This window comes from Aethalodelphis obliquidens, unplaced genomic scaffold (genome assembly GCF_003676395.1).
Source record: "Aethalodelphis obliquidens isolate GAN/ISIS:26980383/991018 unplaced genomic scaffold, ASM367639v1 scaffold4, whole genome shotgun sequence".
Taxonomy (NCBI): domain Eukaryota; kingdom Metazoa; phylum Chordata; class Mammalia; order Artiodactyla; family Delphinidae; genus Aethalodelphis; species Aethalodelphis obliquidens.
Window position 1 is genome coordinate 8,311,507 of NW_020837948.1, and position 25,800 is coordinate 8,337,306.

Genomic DNA, 25,800 nt, shown 5'->3' on the forward strand with positions numbered 1-25,800 from the left:
AGCAGACACACCGATAGGGTGTTATACAGCTCAGAGACTGAGTCCTCAGGGAGGCCCCTGTCCAGGCTTTGGGAGTAAGCTTGAAGGGGCAGGCACCAGTGAGACTGTCTGCTCTGGCATCTCCCAAAGACTCAGGATTCCACCCTGTCTCCTGCTGCTTCTCTCCATGTCTGAGTGGGACTTGGTGGGGAGGGGTGTGTGTGGGGGGGGTGTCACCTCTAATGGCTTCCTTCAGTGTCCCAAGGCAGCAGCCAGAGCTGGGTGAGGGGTGTCACCGGCACCCTCCGTGTGGGGCAGAGCTTTGGACAGCTCTGGATTACAGCCAGGAGTGACTGCCCTGAGGGACTCCTCCCTTCCTGTCCACTTCTTCCAGTCTGTCGTCTACTGCCACGGAGGGCGCGTCGGCTTCTTCCAGGGAGACATCCGCCTCCTCTCAGATGACATGAAGGCTCTGTGTCCTACCATCTTCCCTGTGGTCCCACGACTACTGAACCGCATGTACGACAAGGTGAGCTCCGCAGGGAGTCTCTGGCCAGGCTGAGCAGCTGCATATCTGCTTGTTTGGACAGAGGCTGGAGCCCCAGGCAGACTTTCTACACCACCAGCCCCAGGTCCTGGAAGTTGCCTCTTCTCTTGTATTCCCTGACTCTCACCCCTCCTTCTCCTGTTTTCTTCCTATTCTACAAAACCCTGGTTGGGAGATTTCGGGGGGAGGGATTCTTTCCCAACAACGTGCCTGGGCCTTGGTAGCGTTAACCTTTAGCTGGATGTCACACATTCAGTGACCTCCTGCAGGGGCAGAAATAGAGTGTGGCTTCTCTGCTGGCCAATCTAGGCCTTCTTTCTGGGGGTGTATCTAGAGGTGGGACCTGCAGTCTTTACAGCTGTTTCCAACTTCTGTTCCTCAGATCTTCAGCCAGGCAGACACATCATTAAAGCGCTGGCTCCTGGAATTTGCAGCAAAGCGTAAACAGGCTGAGGTCCAGAGTGGAATCATCAGGAATGATAGTATCTGGGATGAACTCTTCTTTCATAAGATTCAGGTAAGAAAACGAACAAGTGATGTTAGAGTGGCACCCAAGTGTCCAATGGGTGACCTTACAGAAGAATTAGAGAAGTTCATCCCAATGGTGTGTGATCTTATAAAACGGTAACTTTTTGCTAATGAAATCAAAGCTTAAGCTACCACTGAAATTTTAAAGGACCCATTTTTGTTCATTGGAGATGTGTTACATTTGCCAAAGGCAACCAGCAAGAAGGACTCCTGGAAAGTAAGTTCCTTGACCTCTATAGGCAGTAGGGCAGCTTTGCCCTTGGGTAGTCAGATTCACCAAGCAAGCAGCTCTTGGGACTCGAGGATTCTCTTGCCCCTCCCTGTAGCCTTGGCCACGGTGGCTTTCCAGTAGCACAAGGTTCTAGCCAGATGACCAAGAATCTTCCTTTCCCTCCGTGTTTCCCATCTCTTCAGCCTCTCTTAAACCAAGCTGTTTATGAATTACTCATTCCTGTCTCCTCACTAAAGTTTTAAAGCTGTGCATTACTCAAAGAACTTGTAGTTAATTTGTACCAGTACTCATTTTTCCTTACTACTCTATTTTTAGCTATGAAAACTAATATTTAAAATCTCTTGGCTCAACTTACAGAAACAAAGTGTTTAAAAAATTCTTTGACCTCTGCAGTGCATAGTAAATAGCTCATGGCATTGATTTAGAAATGAAAAAAGGCCATGCCATTAAGGTGGAAGTGGGAAGAAATTGTCCTCAGTAATTGTTTTGGTTGCTTGCAAATGATGGGAGAGTGAGGGAACAGCTGTGTATTTTAAGAAAGGGAGAACCAAAATTATAGAATGCCACACAGATTAATGGCCCTTATCTCAAAATACATAAAAGAATTGGCCATATTGTGGGTTGGATTGCAAAGCTGATTGGGCTGATTCATTTGGAAGAAGGGGGCTTCCTCAGCTCATGTGTTGTACAGCCTCAGGCGGCCTCTCTGATCCCAACCCTAGGGTCCAGGTAGGGTACAGCTGCTGAACGTTGATGTTAGGTGAGGCCCAGGTGAGCTACACTCCACTTGCCACAGCACAGACTCTGGCAGGTTCTTCTCTCTTCCCACAGGCCAGTCTTGGTGGGTGCGTGCGGATGATTGTTACTGGAGCGGCCCCCGCGTCACCAACGGTCCTGGGATTCCTCCGGGCGGCTCTGGGGTGCCAGGTATTTCCTTTATGTGGCCTTCCCTGGGGGCAGTGGGGTGAGTGTTAGGACGGGGCAGGAAACCCATTATACCCTCTACTGTACAGAGAAATATTCTGGGGGCAAGATCTTTGTGGAATAAAAGCTCCCTTCTCTGAAGATGTAAAAAGCCCAGGGTCACTGAAAGCCAAGATAACCTTGTCACATTGTGGAAAGCCCAGGTGTGTGTATCCACTCTGGGAGAAAACTGTATATGGATCATCAGTGTGCTGGAGAACCTGTCCCACACCTGTACCAGCATCTCTGCATTCTCCAGCCTGCAGACTCTTTCCCAGCCCAGAGAAGGAGCACGAGGGAGGGGGATAAAAGTTCATTTGTGTGTTTTTATTTGATTCAGTAGGTTTTGTCATTGCTAAAAAAATTCATTCCTTTATTTATCCATTCAATTAATGTTTGTCAGGTTCCTACTTATGCAGACTATAGTAACATAGTTGTGACTGGTGGGTTTTAAGTAAAGTAGGCACATCTACTTCATAAATGTGCATGCTTAAAATTTTATCCTTTAGAAGCCGTGGGCTTCTTGGGAATTCCCTCGCGGTCCAGTGGTTAGGACTCAGTGTTTTCACTGCCGTGGGCTCAATCCCTGGCTGGGGAACTAAGATCCTGCAAACCGCCAAAAAAAAAAAAAAAAAAAAAGGAAGGAAAAAAGAAGCCAGGGGCTTCTTACGCTGACTTCCTGTTCTACACCAACATGAGCTGACCGCTCCTAAAGGCAGCTCTCCCACATGGTCTATTCATGCGAACACATGGGGCTCTGAAGGGGAATATCTTACAGAGACAAAATCTTTATTGGATTTTAAAATGTTTGTCTTTAATACATATTATTCAAATTAGAAATAGAGTCAGTGGTTGAAAATAGGTTAGAAGTCTTTATCCCAAACCATATAACCTTATCTACTAAGTGTCTGTGGTTAAAAATAGCATTTCTTCCAAGCAGAGTAGCTATACCTGTTGTCTGTGTTCAGTTTCTCCTGAAGGTACCTACTTCCAGAGCACCTCCCCTCCCACGGTCCCCAGCATGGAGCAACCAGATGCTCCGTGAGAGGTTAGCTGGCTGAAAAGGGCAGCCAGCTATCTGCAGGCAGGTGGGCACCTACAGTATGGTTTCTGTGTTTTGCTTGAAGGTTTATGAAGGTTATGGCCAAACTGAGTGCACAGCTGGATGTACCTTCACTACACCCGGGGACTGGACATCAGGTAGGATTGGCTGGAGATGTGAGAATGAGTTAGAACAGCAGGCTCTAAAACTTCCTCATGGAAAGTATATTTACATAGGAAACAGCAGAAGAAACAGAAGAAAAACAATGATGGTAGTTTTGTCTGTGTTGTGGCATTATGGATCTGTTTCTTTTTGTTACATATTTTTGTATTTCCTACTATATTTTGTATTTTCCTATTTCTTTTATAAATAAATAGAAGTTATGTTAAAAAAAAGTAGTAGATCACAAAATACAGCTCCAGGTAGAAAAATCCTATGATATCAATATATTGGATTTTATAGTTTCTAAATATCACACAGTCTTGCTTACAGTCGTTTCAGAATGAAGGAAGCAGGCTGTGAATTGGATATGATTTAGGAAGGAGAGGCAAGTTTATAGCAGCCAGTGCGCTGTTTCTTGAAGAGCCATTTCAGAGGCTCTTTGGAACTATGGTCTCCTGTGATAGCAACATCTAAAAGGCAATGGCAACCTCAGAAAGGAGCAGCTACTATCCACACCCTCATTCTGAAGGGACCGATCTTTCAGGGCAAGGAGGAAGCAGTAGGTAGCCCATGTATTGGCTGTCACTAAACTTAGACCAAATACAATCATCTGAAAAACATTCAGCAAAAGAATTCTTCAGGATACCAACTTCCTCTGTGAGCCTGGAGCCACGCTTCACGCTTAAGTTTGCTCAACTACAAACTAGAAAATTTGGGATGATGTGCACAGAAAAGAAATATGCTTAGTAGCGTAATACTATTTTCAGAGCACCTTGAGGTAGTCAGCAGAAACATGATAGGTGGATTCTAAATTGAAATCACATTTGGCAAAGTCAGGTACAGAAGTTTTATCTCCTTAAACTCTAGCTGAATAAAGCCTATCTTGTATGTGAAGTTTTTGATCTCCCTACCACTGGCACCTTTACTACACGGACCATTTTCTGAGGTCCTGGCTCATTAACTTTGTTCTTGTTACTGCGATCATATTTACTGATCATTTACATGTATACCCTTCCTTTGGACACTTTCTTCCCTCTTATGATGTCCTGCATTTTCCTATGTGAGGCTTTTGAGGTTTTACCTTTTTTATGCATCCTTACTATAAAAACTTGCAAAGGTTATTGAGGATGAGAGGATCGGTATCTTTGTACAATATTATAAAAGATTTGGCGGTCTCTCATTTAAAAGAGAAACGAAAGTGTCACAGCCTGCTTTTTGTTTATGTGGCTCACTTTATTTCAGGACCTTGGCCAGCATCTGCTTAAAAATCCTGCGCCTTGCTAGTGAATTGTGTAATCACCACATACTAGAAAATGACTTAGATGTAGTTTTGTGGTGGGAGTATATAAGACCAAGAAAATTTGCCGTCTTATTTGAGGGCGTGGGGTGGCGAGTTGCCTCATCCTTGTTTTCCATTTCAACAGTCTGGTGACTGGAAGAAAAAGCAATAATGACTATATTTTATGATCCCCAAACCAAAACATATGATCTGATGATGGGGAAAGTGTTTTAATATAAAAAATCCTGACTGTTTGGTTGGTGTGGGTATGAGCCTCCCCAGAGACCCTGTACAGGTTGACTCTGGGCCATGTAAGCCTGGCCGGCTGTTTAAGAATCAGATGTAAAACAAAGGCCCAGCAGAGGTTGGCCTCTCCTTTCTCCAGAACTTTGTTTTATCATCAATGCTTGCTTGTGACAAACGCCCATCTAGAGGTGTATTGCTTTCCATCCACGATTCCCCACTTTGACCACTTGAGGGGTTTCACATGGCGTGGAGCATCTTCAGTGCTGAAATTGATCTGAACACTGACAAATGCACATTGTTCTGGTGTTCTAGGACACGTAGGAGCACCTCTGCCTTGCAATCATATCAAGCTCGTGGATGTCAAGGAACTGAACTATTGGACCAGCAAAGGAGAAGGAGAGGTAAACTTGAGTGTTTAGCCATTCATGTTTGTGGATGCTCTACATGTAGCGAGGAAAAGAAAAAAAAATGGAAATGGAATTGTTTTCCTTTCACCCTATGTGTAAAGTCATTTTATATTATTGATTACTTTGACTCAACTGAATTGAGCATTTTCTCTCCTGTTTATGAAGTAACCAACCCTCAAGGCTGGGACTGGGCTGGTCCAAAACAAGATTTGGGATTCGCAGACTGTTTTAAAAATCCATTTTTTTCTTAACTGGCACGGCTTGTTGCTGTGTATCTGTGCAGGCAGAAACATGACCATTTGCAAATAGGCCAGATGGGGTAGATAGAGCTGTGGGACATTAAACGCAACAACATTTGCATTATAGGGGTCCCAGAAGGAGAAGAGAGAGAGAAAGGACCTGAGAAAATATTTGAAGAGATTATAGTCGAAAACATCCCTAGCATGGGAAAGGAAATAGCCACCTAAGTCCAGGAAGCACAGAGAGTCCCAGGCAGGATAAACCCAAGGAGAAACATGCCGAGACTGTCGGCATGTTTTGTCAGTAATCAAACTGACAAAAATTAAAGACAAAGAAAAATTATTGAAAGCAACAAGGGAAAAATGACAAATAACATTCAAGGGAACTCCCATAAGGTTAACAGCTGGTTTCTCAGCAGAAACCCTACAAGCCAGAAGGGAGTGGCATGACATATTTAAAGTGATGAAAGGAAAGAACCTACAACCAAGATTACTCTACCTGGCAAGTATGTCATTCAGATTCGATGGAGAAATCAAAAGCTTTACAGACAAGCAAAAGCTAAGAGAATTCAGCACCACCAAACCAGCTCTACAACAAATGCTAAAGGAACTTCTCTAAGTGGGAAACACAAGAGAAGAAAAGGACCTACAAAAACAAACCCAAAACAATTAAAATGGTCATAGGAGCATACGTATCGATAATTACCTTAAATGTGAATGGATTAAATGCTCCAACCAAAAGACACAGGCTTGCTGAATGGATACAAAAGCAAGACCCATATATATGATGTCTACAAGAGACTCACTTCAGACCTAGGGACACATACAGACTGAAAGTGAGGGGATGGAAAAAGATATTCCATGCAAATGGAAATCAAAAGAAAGCTGGAGTAGCAATACTCATATCAGATAAAATAGACTTTAAAATAAAGAATGTTACAAGAGACAAAGAAGGACACTACATAATGACCAAGGGATCAATCCAAGAAGAATATATAACAATTATAAATATATATGCACCCAACACTAGGAGCACCTCAATACATAAGGCAATTGCTAACAGCTATAAAAGAGGAAACTGACAGTAACACAATAATAGTGGGGGACTTTAACACCTCACTTACACCAATGGACAGATCATCCAGAAAGAAAACTAATAAGGAAACACAAGCTTTAAATGACACAATAGACTAGATAGATTTAATTGACATTTATAGGACATTCCATCCAAAAACAACAGATTACACTTTCTTCTCAAGTGCACATGAAACATTCTCCAGGATAGATCACATCTTGGGTCACAAATCAAGCCTTGGTAAATTTAAGAAAATTGAAATCATATCAAGCATCTTTTCTGACCACAATGCTATGAGATTAGAAATCAATTACAGGGAATGAAACGTAAAAAACACGAACCCCTTAATACCTTGCCGTAGGGAATTTTCTTAATGCCAAGTGACCCTTGTAACCTTTCCTTCAGATTTTATGTGTCAAGTTTATTGCTTCATGTGGGTGTTCTTCTTCTGTCTGTTGGCTTCTCTTCTGCCTGGAGCCTGGCTACTCAATGTGTGGTCCATGAACCAGCAGCATCTGTATTACCTGGAAGCCTCTTAGAAATGCAGATGCACTGTCCCTGACTTCCTGACCAGAATCTGCATTTCACCAAGATCCCCAGGTGGTTGCACTTTAAATTTAAGAAACATTCTATTCCCACTGCCTGTACAAAGGGCATCATTATATACAACAGAGGAAGGAATTAATTTAATGGCTATTAATATGTCACTCATTGCTTAGTGATGGATTTTACCAAGACAGCACCAGGCCGTCTCCCCGGGACTGTAGTGTATGGGTGTTTGCTTGCTTAGTGGATTTTGCCTGAGTCCATCCAGGATCTTTTCCACCAGGGAGGGGGAACTTCTGAAGGTAATAAATCTCCATCCCTGGGGCCTTCGAGTGAAAACTCCTGAGCCGCTGGAAGCTTAGAACTGTCACCTGTAAGATTTATTTTTTAATCTTGGCTTGAAGTCCTCTCTGACGTTATTGCTGTTTTGCACTTTATACTTGTTTTTTCCTAAAATAAGTTTGGAATCATGGTGGAGATAGCTTGATAGCCCCACAAGAAAGTATAAAATTCTCCCTTGAGAACTGACAACAAGCACATCAACCATGGATCAGGGTGTTTAATCTTTCAAGTCCCCTAAAGCAACCTTTCCTGTGAAAGGTGGAAACATGCCAGCAGCTTTAAAAGATCAGAAATGCTTTCTTTCCTTGCTTGTTAAATGTGACGCGTTTCTGACCCAGATACTCTTTTCAAACTTTACACTTCTGATGGATTTTATAGCTCTGGAGAGAAACAGATTCCTTCAAAACTAAATAAAGAATTTATCCAAGAGCTCTAATTTAAAAGTTAAAAGATTTTGAAGCACTAAAAGATACAGAAAGAACAATCTGTGCTCTAGTGTTTAATGACACAAAATAAAATACCTTTAACATTTTGTATTAAAAAGTAAAAAAAAAAAGTACTTTTCGAATCATCTTTCATGTTGAACATTCTACATACTCAGAATGTGGAATGCACAGCTACATGAGATTATGTACGTTCCATAAATATTTACATACTGATGTGAGTCATTACTCTGAGTCATTACATACTGAGTCATTACTATGACTCAGCCATTACATACTGAGTCATTACTATGAAATAAATCATATGCACACATTTTAAGAAGACTACTATTGTTTCCTAAAAGAGTATATGTAGGTGCATCCCCTCATCTACAAAATTAACCACTACAACACATTTGAATCTTCCCTTGCTCCTCCAGACTTTCATTCCCCTAGTTAAGTATTACCCTGCTTTTATTAAACCAATCTTTGTATTGTTTTTCTTTGTAATCTATCATGTATGTAGGTAACTTTAAACAATAAATTGTCTTGTGTTGCCTTGCTTTTAACTTTATAAATAGGATATTCCTGCATACATTCTTGTGTGACTTGCATTTTTTTTGTTCTACATTAGTTTTTGAGGTCCAGCCATGTAGATATGAATAGCTAATCAATTTTCATGGCTGTATGCTTTTTGATGCATATTATACCATGTTTTACACACCTATTTCACCATTTTATGTTAATAGACATTTTGATTGTGCCCATTTTTTATTATAAAAATGCTATAAATATTGGTACAGCTGCTAAGAACCATCTTGCCAGTGATTTTTAAATTTTCCTTATGCACAAACTATCTGACATTCCTAACAAGTGCAGTCAATTTAGTGAAACAACAGTCAGTATCATGGTTTTAGTGGCACACTCCAATGGTTAAGATGAATGAATGCTCGAGAACCCAGTTGTCACACTGGTTGTGCACATAGACCCAGCCGTTGGCTCCACTAATATCTATGAAAGGACCCTAGAGCTCTAGAGGAAATGTGTTGAAAAATGTATAAGGAGCCTTTCTTGTGTATTTTCATAAAATTGTGCTGATGTGCAGGCTGTCTTGTTAATATAGTTTCCAAGAAGAAAGTGTCCCTAAGATGAGTGGAATTACAAAGTTTAAACATTCTATGAGACAGTATAATGACTTTTCTTCATTACAACTTTCCTACTTTTCTGATGTAATTCTGTGTTGTCACTGAGTGGCAAAAACAGAACTTGGAGTCACAGCACTTTCTTCCTAACCAATGTATAAATTTAGAGTGACCTCTATACGCATGGCTATAAATATCCAGTTGATTCCTACAGAACAGTTTCAGCCACTGAGTCAAACGAACTTAGTCAACTGTACGTTTTATATCGACACAGCAGCATCTTTTTTTCCTAGAGAAAGAATATATACTATTTTAAAAATTCAAGTAATGCCTTTGCCAAACTAAAACAAACAAAACCAAAACACACTAATTTACTAATGTTAAATAAAAAGGTGGATACTATTTTTACTGAAGGAAAACCAGAAGAGGCAGGTCTAGGACCAACAGGCATGGAGTTCTGATTCTCAATAGATTTATTATAGTCACAAGTTTTATGCACATGTAGAACCCTTGCTCAGGGCCCCCTTGTCTCCATAATTCATTGGACGTTCCAGCCCTGTTCTGGGTAAAGTAGGACAGGTCAGCTATAGCTTGAGTGGAAGCTCTACCCTGAAAACTCCAATGTCTGGGTAATTATTCAATCCAAAGAGTAGCTTATGTCAGTATCTGTTTACTTATCTTTTTGATTAGTGTCTGACGGTACCAGAATATGTGTGATGTTGACATGGAAGTGAACTTCATCCAATCCATGCTTTCTAGCAATATTTGGACTAATAAAGCCAGTGTTCCTGGGTCAACTAGGTGAAAGCCAGTTAATGATATCTGATTTTTCACAGAAAACAATACCCTATGTTCTGAAATACTCCTTGACCAGGTTTCCTTCCCATTACTGGTTTTCCTAATGGATAGTCAACGTAGATAGGAAAGCTGAGTGCCTGGTCATGAAGCAGGGGGCTCAAGCACCTCTGGTAGAATCAGCCAGCTTTCAGTATCTGATGAGACCCCATCCAGTGTCACAAAGCAGCGCATACCGAAAGCCGCAGTGTTCCTGAGGAAGAAGGGGCGGCAGAGAGGTAGTTGGAGAGGACACTGCTTGAGAGAAGGCAGGAGACAGGTGAGAACGCTGGCGGCTATTCCTATCCTCTCTTTCCATCACTGTAGTTTCCACAGTGGATTTCCTGAGGGAAAGTGTCCATTTTTCTACCCATGCCTCGTGACAGCCTCATATCAGGATTCCTTATGCTGTGGGCTGAGAGAAACCGGGCATTTGTCCCTACAGATATGTGTGAGAGGACCAAATGTGTTCAAAGGTTACTTGAAAGATCCAGAGAGGACAAAGGAGGCCCTGGACGACGACGGCTGGCTTCACACTGGAGACATTGGGAAGTGGCTGCCAGTATGTATGTTTGGAACCGTGGGCCTCCACACATGGTGGTGGTGGGGGTGTGTATAATCTGATTCACTCCAAGGCAGGAGTCTTTATATCCACCCTGACAAGTAATCATTCCAGAATACCTCTGGGAAATGGGAGGTTCTTCCTTACCTCGCCCCCAGAGCCTCCTCCTGCATCCTCCTGATGAAGGTGACAGGGATCTTCTGGGAGCGTAGAACTGGAGTTTGAGGCCTACCCCCTACCCTTAAGAGGTTTCCAGGAAGAGATCTGACAGCGTTCTGGAATCCGATGGGTGAAGTACAAGGAGCATGGGGCTCGTAACTCTGGGAGATCTGATGAAGGCAGGGCCTGGGAGCCCATGGACACTGGCCGCCAGCTGACAGGTGGCACTGAGCAGTGTGAAGAGCTTGGAGCTGGGCAGGAGGATGCTGGCTTTCCTTTGTCTCTGCTAGCAGCTGCTCTCGTGACCTTGAGCAAAGCTTCATCCCTCTCTGGGGCTCTGTATTGACTCAGTTATAGAATAAGAAAGTAAGGCTACATGGCATTCTTTAGCGGTGGCCCCCAACTTTTAGCCAAAACCAGTAGTGGTGCCTCATTCTGTCATTTGTAAAATGGAGGTGATAACATTGCTTACCTCTATGGTCGTTGTTGTAAGGAACAAATGAGATTATACCTGTAAAGCCCTTAGCACAATACCTGGCACCCAGGAGATGCTTAGATGGAAACTATGACCAGAAAAGAACTATGTAACTGAAACCGAGAGCCTCCACCTGCAGCAGCCCACCCCAGGAAACCTTTCCTGTGTCTCTGGGAGATTGCTAAGATTTTGGGTGGAGTTCTGAGATGTTGAATTTATTGGACAGGTGAATGATGTTAAGCCCTCCAGGGGCCCTCTGGGCTGGTGAGCTGATTTGCCCCTGCTTGGAACTACGCATTTCACTTTGAGACACCCTCACTCTTGCAGCAGACATGGATGTATCCCTGGGCCAGGGACTATGCTCAGGGGAGAGACACATCTTTAGACAGTTCCCAACCCAGTGTGATGGGCATGAGATGAGGGTCATGCTCACCTAGGGGAGAAGGACAAGCGCCTACTGGCTCTGAGTCTCAGGATCTAAGTCCTGTTCCAAGAGGAGAGGGGAGAGTGGGAAGGACAGTCAGGGCAGGAGTAATAGCATGTGCTAAGTAGAGAGACACTAGAGGTGTGAGGCAAGGAATTCTAACTGAGGTTCCCACAGATGTGGAGGAGGGAGGCTGGAGAAGCAGCAGGACCCTGGACACTGGCAGAGGGTAGATTGTCCCATCAGCTAATGAAGCCTAGGCTTCAGCCTTCACTTGCATAGGCCCCTTTCAAGGCTCTGCACTTCATTTTATATTATTTTTCTTAAAGGTGGGGGTCTCAAAACTGGAAAAAACTTGAAGTCCCACAAAACTCTGGATCTGCCACTGATGCCCTGTAACTTGGATGAAACCACCCACCTTGCAGGGTGTTGTGAATTGATTCATGTGAAGCACCTAGTGCTGTGCCTGAACTCAGAGCCCAAGGCAGTAGGCAGGCAGTCTGTGGGAGTCAGTTTTTAAAATTATTACTATTTTGAAATAGTATTAGATAGATCAAGGAAAAGGTCTAAGTGTCTGATCCAGAAAGACCTGGTTTAAGTCCTGGTTCTCCCACCTCCTAGCTGTGTGGCCTTGGAGGCGTTAACTGACCTCTCTAATCCTCACCTTCACCATTTATGAAATGGAGGTGATGACACCCAGCTCATGGGGTGCCACGAGGACCAAAGAAGCCAGTGTAGGGAAAGGCCCTGATGTCCAGCCTGGATTTTGAGCAAAACAGGGCCTGCTTGTTTTTCTCTTCTGGCGAGACTACTCTGGTTCTGATGATTGAACAGATAGAGCAGGGCCAGAGTGTGTGCACACGTTCAGTAAGGAAGTGGTTTTGATGGAGGAGGAGGTGTCTGTGAGAAGGATTTATGAGTGAGGACAGATGAGCCTGACTGCTGGAAGTCCCAGGAGAGGCCAATGGCAAGGCCATCTCCAGGTCTGGGGCTTGGGGAATGGGACAGGCTTGAGGAGGAGAAGGATGAGCTTCCTTTAGGGCATGTTGCATCGTGCAGGGAAAAGGGCCTGGTTTTTGTAGAGTTTGGAGGATAGTGAGGTTCTGGGTCTGGAACTCGGTGAAGAGCTCTGGCTGGAAGCTCAGACATATGCAGGAGTGTCCACTTAGGAGATAAATGGTGGTCACCTCAAGGAGCATCGTCAGTGAAGGTGAGGAAGTTGCAAACATTCAAGGAGAGAGCCAAAGGAGAGAGACCCACCTATTCACCTTGGAAATTCAAAAAGTTTTGAAGGGAGTCAGGGAGGTGAGTGGGGTTCCTGGAGGCCAGGGGTACAAGCACTCACTGCCCAAGGGGTGGCCTGCCTGCTGCAGAGGTCCTGGAGGGAGAGGGCTCCTAATGCCACCTGGGGTCCTCTGCCAGAGCTGTGCTATGTGCTGAAGGATGGAGAGGCTGCTCTTTGGGAGTGGTGGCCTAAGCATGGTTCAAGGGGGAGAATCTGAAGATGCTGCTGAGAAAAGCGACAGCTGGAGCGAGGGCCTGGGTGAGAGGAGCCCTGATGGGAAGGTGGGTGGCCTCCTGAGGAGGAGGGCACCTGTTGCTGGGCACCAGGGTGGCAGGGGTGGGAGGGGGAGTAGGGCACATGGTGAGGGTACAGGACAGTGGGCACTCAGGGCCCAGCAGAGCTTGGGAGCCATCCACCCTTGTGCACGGCGTCCCTCTCCAGCCGTGCAGTGGCTCCATGAGAGCAGAGATGTCAGGTGAACGAGCAGATCTGGTGGGGCTTGCAGGGTGAGACCGGGCGTTGGAGAGGTGAGGGGCTATGGCACTAATGAGTGAGGGGCTCAGGCTTGGGAATGCCGCCATTTTATGAAGCCGCTTGTCCAATTCCACAGGCTGGAACTCTTAAAATTATTGATCGGAAGAAGCACATATTTAAACTTGCTCAGGGAGAATATATTGCGCCCGAGATGATTGAGAACATCTACATCCGGAGTGAGCCTGTTGCACAAATGTATGTCCATGGGGACAGCTTAAAGGTGAGTCCCCTAGTCCTCAGCCCTCCCACACGTACTTTGGGCCTGATGAGTACTCTGGGAATGGTTTCCTAAGTAACTGGTATTTGATTAAAGTGATGAACATTAATTTCCAATCAGATACTGGTATTCTCTGGCGTATAGGATCATGAGAGAAAATGCCTTTCTAAGGGAGAAATCTTAATTGCTTATAGTTTGGTAAATTGCAGGTAGGTAAATAAGTTGCTTAAAGTAGTAGTAATAACATTCCCACTACTTTTAACTTATGCTCTGTCTACTTCCAAGAGGAATTTTGAGGTAATATGCTGAAGCGAGATTCAGGGTTTCTGCTCTTTTGATTTTGAAATACACATAAGAACTTTACAGATAAATAGGTGCAGTATTGCAAATAATGATACTGATGATATATCTTAATATATTAAGCTAATGTGCTAATATAGTACAGGATTAAATTATTTGAAGAGGATTTATATTTATTCTGCTTTCTGGTATCATTTAGATCTGAAGTCAGAAAGATCACTGTGAATATATTCTGTGCTATCATTGGATTTATGTAATTAAAGACTATTAAATTATTTTTTAAGAAAATGATTTAAAAATTAAAATGGTGTTTTTAAAGAATGAGGACCATACTAATGAATCAATTTCAAAATGGTCTGGAAATCCTTAGAAATGTATGTGTTTTGGATTGTAGAGCTGGTTGATTAGTATCCTAAAGATGTACTCATTTAAGATTGGCATGAGAATCAAAGGTACATACAGGACTAACCTTACTGATTCCTAATCTTCTTAAGCTTATTTTTTATTAATAAACTTTTTACGAAGTGAGGGAAATATATCAGAAATATTCAAGAATATTTCTGTCAAGAATGTGTGATATGTTTCATAACATAAACATATACATATTTTTGGAAAAGAGTGGAGTCTGAGAATACCAAGAGATTAGTTTTAATGCTGGACCGCAAATAACCACTTTAAAAGCTTTTGTCATAACTGTGTTTTCCTTTGGTGGGATCGCAGGCCTTTTTGGTGGGCATAGTCGTGCCCGACCCGGAAGTCATGCCCTCTTGGGCCCAGAAGAGAGGAATTGAAGGGACGTATGCAGAGCTCTGCACAAATAAGGTCTGTACCTTGGGGCTGTTCCCCAAAAGACTGCTGGACCTTCTGTGATACTGCATAATGAGAGGACATACGAAAACAGTAGCCCAAGTGAAATTTGAACCTATAGGGAAATTTCTAACTTTATTTTATAAATGGTAGGAATCCTAAACCAGAGGTTTGTCTTTTGTCATTGTTGTAGAAGGAGCTCATCTCTCTTCTTAGAACACTTGATAAACTATTGAATTTTCCAGCCAGGAGACATCAGAGAAAGTTTGTCCAGCCCTGTTGTTTTGCAGCTTGCAGGAGAGTCCAGAGAGGGAGGCGTCTTGCCCAAAGCCACATAGCTGGTTAACAGCAGTGTCAGATGTGAGAATAGGCCTTCTGACTCACTGGCCCTGCTCTCTCCTAATGTGAGGTAGCTTTTATATCTACTGGGCTTAGAGAGACAGTCATGGAATTGAAAAAGGAGCACAGTTCTCCCTGCTTAGAACATTTGCCGCTCACACCTTCCAGAAGCCTTCTCCTGGCACATGTACTGTGCCAGGATCTCTGTGCCCTGACTCAGAGGATCTCTGTGCCCTGACTCAGCATCGGCCCCTCAGTCACATGATCTGTTTCTTAGCAGCAGCCATGAACCCTAGAGCTCCCACCAGGCCCTGGGCTCTTCTGGGGGTGACAGGGCCCCTGAGACTCACTAGGCTGACCAGAGGTCTGCTTTAAAAAACAAAATTGAGTGGTCCCTTAGCCTGTTGTTGGACACTCCTTAGGCCATGCAGGCACTTACTTGCCAGATGAGGGATGGTAATTGGCTTTCTGCCAGGGAGCGTCAGCCCTAGTTGGGGGTTTGAAAGGTGGGGGGAGTGTTGGTATGATTGCCAGTTATACTTTGCTCACAACTCATTGATTCTTCTATCTCCATTTTGAAATGTGTTTTTGCCTTGTAATTTTACCTATATGGTTCAATTCAGGAGCTGAGGAAAGCCATTTTGGAAGATATGGTGAGGTTAGGAAAAGAAAGTGGACTCCATTCTTTTGAACAGGTAACTGTTACCTTCTCCATACTTGTTACTGCCCTTTATGCAGGGATGAGAATTAAAGTAACCAACAGTGACCCTGACCTAGATTCCCTATCTTCCATGCTGTGGCCTGCAGACAGGCAGTGTACTAACGGACCCCTGAAGGCCTGTTCTAAGCTGACTTTGCAACAGCCTGCATCCTAACTAAAATCGGTCGTAGGCTGAGTGAGACTGTGCTTATTGTCCTCATAATCACAGATGTTCATAAAGCTGAAATATTACCCTAGCCATAACTGGTACAGCATGTCTACATGGTGTGTCTCCAAGCTGCGTGCAGTACTCAAGACCAGACTCCTGTCTTATTTTTATTTTTATGGGGACTGTCTTCTTGGCTGCAGCAGGCAAGCTTACTTGCTAGGACATCAGAAAGATTGCACTCCTGGGGCCACTGATCTGTCAGCCCAGCATGCCCTGAACAAAGAGGAGGAAACAAAGAGTGTGTTGGGAGTGGACACAGCAGACCTCTAAGACTTTCCGTCTTTGCAAGGTTGGGGTTCTTTTTTGTAACTGAGTTCATAAGCGTACTTGGTCCTACTTACACATGCCATTTATAATCCTCTTTAGTCACAAATTCAAAAAGAAAAATTCTTCAAACAGAAAAATATTAATAGGCTGATTTTTAAAAATTTCTTAGTATGTATTTAATATAATTGTTTTTCATAAAATGGTTCTCCAACAGTGTCCCCAAATATAGTATTAAGGATCTGCAAGGTTTATGAGAAGTTTAAATTTTATCTGTTCTTTTATTTTAATATAAATTTTTTTTTTTATTTATTTTTGGCTGTGTTGGGTCTTCGTTGCTGCGCACGGGCTTTCTCTAGTTGCGGTGAGCGGGAGCTACTCTTTGTTGTGGTGCGCGGGCTTCTCACTGCGGTGGCTTCTCTTGTTGCAGAGCATGGGCTCTGGGGCACTTGGGCTTCAGTAGTTGTGGCACACGGGCTCAGTAGTTGTGGCTCACGGGCTTAGTTGCTCCACTGCACGTGGGATCTTCCCGGACCAGGGCTTGAACCCGTGTCTCCTGCATTGGCAGGCAGATTCTCAACTACTGCACCACCAGGGAAGCCCCTTTGTATATGTTCATTTTGATGTTAACCTAAAAACATTTTTAAACCAGTTTTAAATATAAACTCTTACAGCAGTTGTTTGACAATTAGAAAACATTTCCACAGATTAAGACTTTTAATTTCTTAAGTTTCAAAGTGAGGAAATCTAAATATAGTTTCAGGGTTTGAGGGAATTGTTTTTCTTTTGAAATGGATCTTTACATTAATCTAGCCTGAGAGAAACTGCTTTACCCTCATCCATCAGTGTGTTTTAGGGCAAATAAGGCCTGGATGAATAAATCCTTATTTTTAAAAATTATAAAATCTGAGGCATTCAGGCAAGTCATATTTATCTTTCTGAATGCAAGGTCATTTCTGGCATGATAATTAAATTTCTAAATTTGCTAAAACTGACTTCATTGCTCTTCCATTACGGGGAGCTGTGTGACTGTAGATGTGATCCTGTAGAGCAGGCGCCACAAATGAGTGGTTGGAGACCTGGTTGATCTGGGCTCCCTATTACCTGAATGGATGGCTGTAAGGGCGCTGGGGGTGCACTGGGGATCCTGCGGATACCCTTGTGATTCCCAAGGCTTGCATGCCCCCTGCTGGATGTGGGCTGCGTGATCTGCCTCAGAGCAAGTAGAGAATTGTAACAGAGTCCTCTCCTTGGAAAAGACTACCACTCTTAAGCTTATGTTTAAAAGAAACCTTTGGTTAAGGTTCCAGTGTTAACCATTGCTCAAGTTAGAGCTTTTACTGAGAGGAGACGTATTCTTGACTTTCCATACGCCTTAAGCAAAGTTTCTGCTCTAATATTCGGCCCTCGCCATGGTAACCTTAAATACAGAGAAGTCATGTGGCATCCCAAAGGCCTGAGTTTTATTGCCAAGGCTGTTACCTCTTCATTTTCTCTGTTCTCATTCTCCTCTTTGTTGGTGTGTGCTCCTAGTTGTGTTCCAAAGCTCAACATAAATTACTTGAGTTAATCCATAATCTATTGTCAGCTAGTCCTTTTCCCTTTTCCTCAAAAAGGAATGATCAATTAAGGCTTAATGCTAATTTTTTACCCCCCCTCCTCCCCCAGTAGATATCCAAGCCCAAGGCTTAAATCATTCAACAGAAGCTTTAGGAGTTCAGACTTACTGGGCAGCATTGATCTGAGTGAAACTTTGAATTAGATGAAAAATTAACGTAATTTGATTTCCAGAAACAGACAATTCCTAGAACTAGGCCAACCATTATCAATTTATGGAGATTTAATGAGTAGATAAGAAGCATTTAAAATAACTGTTATCAATAATTAAAATATGTAGGTTCTTGGGAAGTATCTGAGCATACTTAACTGTGATTTAACCTTTTTTTTTTTTGACATTTCTATGCCTTATTAGTTTGCATAGGCGTATAAAATACAAAGTGAACTTTGAAACTTGACAGTTTTCAAATTTGGACTGCAAAGCCCTTGCTAAATATATTTTACTGTATTTCTTGTCATTGAAATGAATACTTACCTAATCAATTTACCTTTAAATCAGAAATGAATTGAACATTTCCCTAATTTAAAATTTTAAAATTTCTCTTGTCCTAAATTATTCACTCTGTGTTTATTAGCTACAAGCAATATTGTGTGTTAAAGTGTTTCACAGAGTAATACCATTGAAAGATTTTAAATAGTTTTTTTTTTCAGAATTATGAAAATTTCTATGCTTTAATGAGTTGGCATACATTGACATTTTTGAGGCATTATATTCCAATATAATATTTAAATGTTATAGTATCTTTAAATTAAAAAAAAACTATAGAATCACTTTTCCGTGACAAGAGTGTAGTTTCAGAAAGGGAGGTAACATTAAGCATCTCCTTCCTTCTTTCCTCAACAAAAACTTTGCTTATTGCAAACTGGAAAACAAGTTTTATGTTGTGTTAGGCATAAAGGGAGACTAAAGACTCTCGTTCCTTCCCCCCCCCCCATAATTCAACAGTTTGGTTTTATTAGAAAATATGTAATTATTTATAAAAAATGAAAATTCGTTTTACCATTGGTTTACTTCTGAAAATAAACTAACTATAGGTTTGGGGCCCACAGTTAAGGTCAGTTAAAGAACTGTTTTGACTCATTTTTTCCCACTTACTGATTAGACTTTTAGTCACTGGCGCAATTTGTATAGGTATTTTCATGGAAGAATTTAAATAGACCCAGGGCTGTAGGTCAGACTGGAGCAGGGACTGGCAGTAGTGCCACTCTGATCTGCTCACTAAGTGGCTGAAAGGTGAGCTGAGTGCCATATTACTCGGCTTCCCTCAACACTGTATTTAATTGTGTTTCCTCTCCTCAGGCAGAGACTATGTTGTAGAGAGCCACATTGAACTGCAGATGCCCCAGTCAGCACTTTAGGCCTGCTACAGGTTGCTGGTTTGACAGATACTCAAAATCTACCAGCAGATGCAGTTCTTTCTTCCTAAGATCATAGTGTTTTCTTTTACATTCTACTTACCATCTAAATAGTGTATGTAGCTCTCCCTATGAGAGTCATCTTCCCTGTGCTGTATTGTTTGAAGCTTCTGCTTGTCACTGCTGTATTTTCAGAGGTGTTCTCCCAAGTCCCTGTACTGAACATAGACTCTTGTCTCAATTACACATGTTCTCCACATGCTGTTAGGAATGCAGATGAGCTGAAACCCAGGCTGCCAGGACACTTGTAGAAATTGTATCTTGGCATTGGCATCTCCTATAAAATTATATTATTAATTTCATTTACAGAAGAAGGTGGATAGATCGTTTACACTTGCCAGAAGTCTTTATGTGATACTGTTTCTATCAGAAAGGAACTTTAAAAAAAAAATTAAGGATATTAGCACTGCCAGTTTTTCATTTCATGGAGGTAAACATGAATTACTAAGTTAAATCACTGTATCTAGGATTAAGTTTGATTTGGATTTTGTTCATATTTTCTTCAAGCTAGCTAGTTTTGTTATCAAATGGTGATTTCTGAACTTGAGTAGCAGAACTTAGATGACATCTTATATGCACCTTATGAGCACGTACAAAACATAAGAGCAGTGCTGCTCTGGTAGGTTTGGGGCTTGAGCCAGAGCCTGTCTTCCACCTCCCACCCCTCAACCCAGCCCCCTCACTCATCCCTCCCCCACCCCGCCTCCAATGCACTTTTGCCTCTCCCCCACCTCATCCCACCCGTGTCTGTCTACACTCCACCTTCACGCCCATCTCCACCTCTATACCCCTGCCCAGCAGAGGCCACTGCAGAACCCCTAGCTCTCAGTGCACTATGGTCTGAAAACGTCTCCCTTGGGACCTGTTTCCAGTGAATTTTGGATCCCCTAGGATGATTTATGTTTGATCAAAACAAATTAGGAAAAAAGTATATTCCAGAGGGTACAAAAACTGGCAGCCCTATTCCTTACCAAATCCTTGCTTCTTTGAGCATCAAAAACACTGAGAGAATTTTTTTTTTAATTTTTTTTATTTTGCCATGAAAAAAATGCAGAAAATTTTTATTTTATATTGGAGTTGAGAGAATTTTCAAACAAAACACTTTTTACAAGAACCTTAACAAATTTTGAAACATTCGATAATGCCTCTTTTTAGCCAAGAGCCTCAGATTTCCAGTTATTTATACTGGATATCCAAGTAGAAATCCTTTCAGTATGTAAGGTAAAGTTGAGGCAGCTACCTGTAATGCTAGCTTTAATTTTAGCCTAAAGTCCAGTCCTCCCCTTCCCACCACACACGAATCCCTTAAAATGCTATTCTTTTTATAGCAAAAGTGAATCCTTCATTTGAACAAATTTCTAAAGAGACAAAGATGAATCTCATTTATTAATGCTGTGCTCATTTGAAAATTATCACATTTTAAAATTACAAGCATGGGTTTAAAAAATGCCAGAATTTTTCTTAAAAACTTTTTAAGAAGTAGAAAGTGTAGCTGTTTTAGGGGTCTTCTTTGTATATTGAGTCTTTGATCTGAAAAATCAGTGAATGCAATGGAGAATTTTCTGAGGAAAGACTTCTTTGTCATATTATAATACCCACCTGCCAGGACACTAGACCGTTAGCATCAGAGATTTGGAAAACAATCACTGACATGTTGAATTTTTTGCGACTATTTGCATACATTGATTTTTTCCAATTTTTAAATTTTTGGTGGTTAAATACACATAACATAAAATTTACCATCTTAACCATTTTTTACGTGTGCAGTTCAGTGGCATTAATACATTCATAATGTTGTACAACCATCACCACCATCCATCTCTGTAACTCTTCATTTTGTAGAATGAAGCTCTGTACCCCTCGAACAATAACTCCCAATTCCCGCCCTCCCCCCAGCCTCCAGAAACCACCATTTTACTTTCTGTCCCTATGACTTTGACTACTCTAAGTACTTGTGTTTTTGTGACTGGCTTATTTCACTTAGCCTAACGCCCTCAAAGTTCATCCATGTTGTAGCATGTGTCAGAATTTCCTTACTTTATATAAATAATATTCCATTGTATGTCTATGCCACATTTTGCCTATCCATTCATCTGCTAATGGACATTTGCGTTGCTTCCCTGTTTTAGCTATTGTGAATAACGCTGCTATGAACATGGATTTACAAATATCTCTTTGAGATCCTGCTTTCAATTCTTTTGGGTATATATTCCAGTTTCTCTATATCCTCACCAACACTTGTTATTTCTGTTTTCTGGATAATAGCCAGCCTAATGGGTGTGAGGTGGTGCATAGACTGATTTTTGAAATAAGTCATTTCCTGATTGTATCCATTGATTTTAATTAACAATTCTCATATGACAGTAACACATGCCACAGTAACCTTTCACTCTTGTTCTCCTGGCTTCTGTAACCCACACCCCCGTTCCTTTCTACTCCTCAAGAAACTCCTGTCTCTCAAGCCCAGGCTGAAGCTGTGTCCTACATACTAATACTAATATATCCAATGTCCAAAAACCACTTGGATGTCTCAGAAGCATTTCAAACTTGACATGAATACTTGATCTTCCTGCCTCCAAAGAATCTTTCTGCTCCTCCTCCAGTTTTTCTGCTCAAGCAGAAATCTAGAGCCCGTCTTAAAATCTCTTTCTCTATCAATTACCCAAACCAATTGTAAGTCCTGTCCTTACTACTCCCCAAATCTATTTCCATCTCCACAGCCAACTTTATAGCCTAAATCACCATCAATCTTGCCTTTTGGCTGGTCTTCCAGCTTCCACTTTTACCTCATTTTAATCCTCTCTTAACAGGGTAATCTTTCCAAAGATGCATGCTAGTACTGTCTCTCACTGATTAAAAATTGTTTAAAGAATTATGTCCAAAATCCCTACCTTGGCATATTGATCCTTTGTAATTTGGCCCCAGCCTATCTCCCCACCCCATCTCTTTCTTCTTCTTTATTTGTATCACCTGCTGCAGCCTATACTTGTGATGTCCCAAGTGTGTTTTGGCACATGTTGCCTCTGCCTAGAGCCATATAACAGCCTCTCCCTTCCCCTTGCTATCTTCATCTGGCCAAAGCCTACTTATCCTCCAGAGTTCAACTCAAGCATCCCTTTTCAATGAATCCTGCTCCAGAGACTGGGTTAGGTGCTATATCAGAAAGGCATTCAGCTCTAAAAGAAAACCCTCAGGGTCTTAAACACATAGGGTTTGTTTTTTTGGTGTTCTCACATAAGAAGTCCGAACATAGGCAGTCCAAGGCAGGTACAGGTTCTCAAAGACCTAGGCTCTGCCTATCTTTCCACTCTCCCTTCTTAGTATGTTGGCTTATCACTTTCTGTGGCTGCTACAGCTTTGGACATTGTCCATATTCAAGGAAGGAAAAAAAGAGAGTGGGTAGAAATAGGTATGTCTGGACCTTTTATTAGGAAAGCAAAAGCTATCCCTTCTCACTAGCCACAGATGGATCTTATGACTACACCTTAGCTGCAAGGGAGCCTGGGAAATCAGGACATAGGATTGTCATAGTTTACATAGAACATTTTGGCCCCAAACAAAACCTGGGTTTTATTAGCATGGAAGATAGGGAGTGATACTGGGAAAGCAACTGACAACTGCTCGTCCCTATAGTAGTATTATCATACTGCAGCATCCCTCGTTAGATTGTAAGCTCCATGTGTGCAGAGATTGTGTCTTGTTCTTCTTTGTATCCCTGGTGCCTTACACTATACCTGACACATGGTAGTTGCTCAATAAATGCCAATTAAGCAAAACAACAAGTGAAAATATATATGTATTTAGCGCATATATTTTGAGTTAATTTTTTAAAGTCTATATATAGCAGTTCATTTGCTATTTAATAATATGGATCTGTTGTCTCAACAAAATAATTGAATATAGACCCAGTTGTCAGTCAGGATACAATTTCTTAGAGACATTGTCACTCCAGGATTCAGCTCAAGACCAGATCATAAAATTCTGGTTGAACTGACAGTCACCCTTTCAGCTGAAATCTCATGTGGGAGGAGACTGCCCAGGCCCTCCCAGGTTAGTTCATCTATCTCTCTGGTCCCCCATTCAGGCTTGCAAAGAGACTTTGCATGAGGAGGCCTGGAATCTGCCTCATGGAAATAGGCAACACGAACACTAAGTCTGATCCCTCCATTCCTCCTTCCAATAATGTGATCACATTTTCTGGCAGAACTTTTTTTTTAACACAGACTCGTCATGTCCCCGCCTAGACTTTATATTTCTCCTGTGAATGGCACCACTGTCCATGCAGCCCTCCAAGCTGGAAACCTGGAAGTCCTCAAGGCTGCCTCCTTCTTTATTACATCCTGCCCATTTATCTCTAAATCGCTCTTAGAACTGCTTACTTGTCTCTGTCTCTGCCACTTCTGTAGGTGCAGGCCCTTATCTTCTTCTCTCCTGTGGATTGGTCAGGTCCTTCTGATTGGTTTCCCTGCTTCTAATCTTAACATTCTTAAAAGCCATCTTCACATTTCTCTTGGAGAGATCTTTATAAATTGTATATTCAGCCATGTCATTGCCCTGTATAAAAATCTCCTACTGTTTTCCTCTATAAACTGCCCCATCTACCACTTCAGCTTCATCTCTCACCCACTTCGCCTCCTACTTTATGTAACTACAACAGAAATCACTTGGATTTCCTTTTTCATACTCTGCCATTTCTCACTCCCGTAGCTTTGTTCATAGGGTTGCCTCTGCCTGGAAATGCCCTTCTCCACCCACCTCTCCTCCTTTGCTGGTTAACTCTTACTCGTCCTTTAACACTCACCTGATTTGAGAAGGCTTCCCTGACTGCTCCTCTCTCTTCCCTGCCATAACTGAGTTAGGTGCCCTTCATCCTGTGTAGACCGCATTGTCTAATAATTACCCAGTGTGTCTGCTCTACTGGATTCCAGTGTGCACTCCCCGAGGGCAGGGGTGCTCATGATCCCCCTTTGTGTCCTCCGTGCCTGGCACAGAGTAAGGAACTAACTCATTTCTGTTGACTGGCTAAATGGAGGAGTAAGAAGGAAAAAAGGTGGCTTTCAGACATATCAAATAGGCTGAAATGTTATTAGGATAACTCTGACTTTTAAATAGGCATAGTGTTTTTATATCAATATTTCTATTCCCATATGCCTGTCTACTTTTATCATGTATGCTATGAATGCTGTGTTATATTCCTGATAAAGCTGTATTCTGCATTTGGTTTTTAGGTTAAAGCCATTCACATCCACTCTGATATGTTCTCAGTTCAAAATGGCTTGCTGACACCAACACTAAAGGCTAAGAGACCTGAGCTGAGAGAGTACTTCAAAAAACAAATAGAAGAGCTTTACTCAATCTCCATGTGAAGTTCAAGGGAAGTTCTTCTCAGTATAATGGACAATGTAGCAATATTATAGTTATTTTTTGAAAGTAATGTGTCAGAATGATGCAGCTGAAAATGAAAAGCACGTGACCTTATGACTGAGCCTCTTCCTGTCCCAAGAGGTCTTTAACAATATTTTCTCTCTCATCACCGAGTATACTTTATTTTTATTACAATGATATTGTAGTAAGCTGCTAAAAATATCAGAAATGGCATTGTAAAAATCAAGACTTTTCTCAAGAACTGTGTACCACTAAAAGTAATATATTCTCAGTGTTCACAGAACTTCTATTAAACATAAAGGAAAAACATAACTGATATATTGTACTTAATTATTTGTGGAATAGTAACCAGGTACAGCAAATATCTAGGCAATGTGGACTACCTCATTCAATAACTGATGGTCAAAATCACAATTAAATCAGACTTAAAAAATTAAAACTAATACAGAATAATTCTGAAACAAAACATGATAGCTCACATTCTACATAACTTCAGATTCTTTAAACATAACAATCCTCATTGATGTGAAAAAATTTTCTCTCCAATTTTTACTTTTATTTATGAAGAATGCAAATTCAAGTATTCTTAAAACAAATGTATTTACATAACATTTTACAAAGATCTTTCAATACATTTTCTTATTTATTAAGCTCATTCAAATATTAAGGAGCTACCTAGAAAAAAATGTAATGTACAACTACTTCAAGGATAGTATGTGTATATTCATGGATGTCTTACCACATGAATTATAAAAGATGTCTGTTTGACTCTGCTCTGCAATGAATGGACCTTTAGGGAAGACTTGGGAGAAGAAACCCAGAATTATTTCTCAGGGTGGGCAGCAATTAATGTACTGATGTTCCTTGCTGGGTTCTTCCAGTCTTTCCATTCTCAATGTGTCCATGCCAGGCCTGGGAAACCCATATGGCAATAATTCTGAACAGCTTCACTTTCTTCCAGTAAGAGATTATCACGGCAGGATGTAGGGAGGGGGGGATGTTATTTCCAAATGAAATAATTTTTCAACAACGTAAGTTTGAAGAACCTCTTCAAAATACCCCTAGAAAACTGTTTACGTCCATCATAGATAAATATCTCCTT

General features: G+C 41.7%; 1 protein-coding gene across 2 annotated transcripts in view; it reads left to right on the forward strand.

Moving 5' to 3' along the window:
* The window catches only part of ACSL6 (acyl-CoA synthetase long chain family member 6), a 93,462-nt gene extending 68,455 nt beyond the window's left edge, over positions 1-25,007 (forward strand). For both annotated transcript variants that reach the window (XM_027098222.1, XM_027098214.1), the window contains 10 exons: positions 374-508; positions 909-1,043; positions 2,118-2,213; positions 3,377-3,449; positions 5,291-5,379; positions 10,431-10,547; positions 13,501-13,644; positions 14,662-14,763; positions 15,711-15,782; positions 24,542-25,007. In XM_027098222.1, coding sequence (XP_026954023.1) covers positions 374-508; positions 909-1,043; positions 2,118-2,213; positions 3,377-3,449; positions 5,291-5,379; positions 10,431-10,547; positions 13,501-13,644; positions 14,662-14,763; positions 15,711-15,782; positions 24,542-24,679 — 1,101 coding nt within the window. In that variant the 3' untranslated portion in view covers positions 24,680-25,007. The remainder of the gene's footprint in view (positions 1-373; positions 509-908; positions 1,044-2,117; positions 2,214-3,376; positions 3,450-5,290; positions 5,380-10,430; positions 10,548-13,500; positions 13,645-14,661; positions 14,764-15,710; positions 15,783-24,541) is intronic.
* Positions 25,008-25,800: the final 793 nt, after the last annotated feature.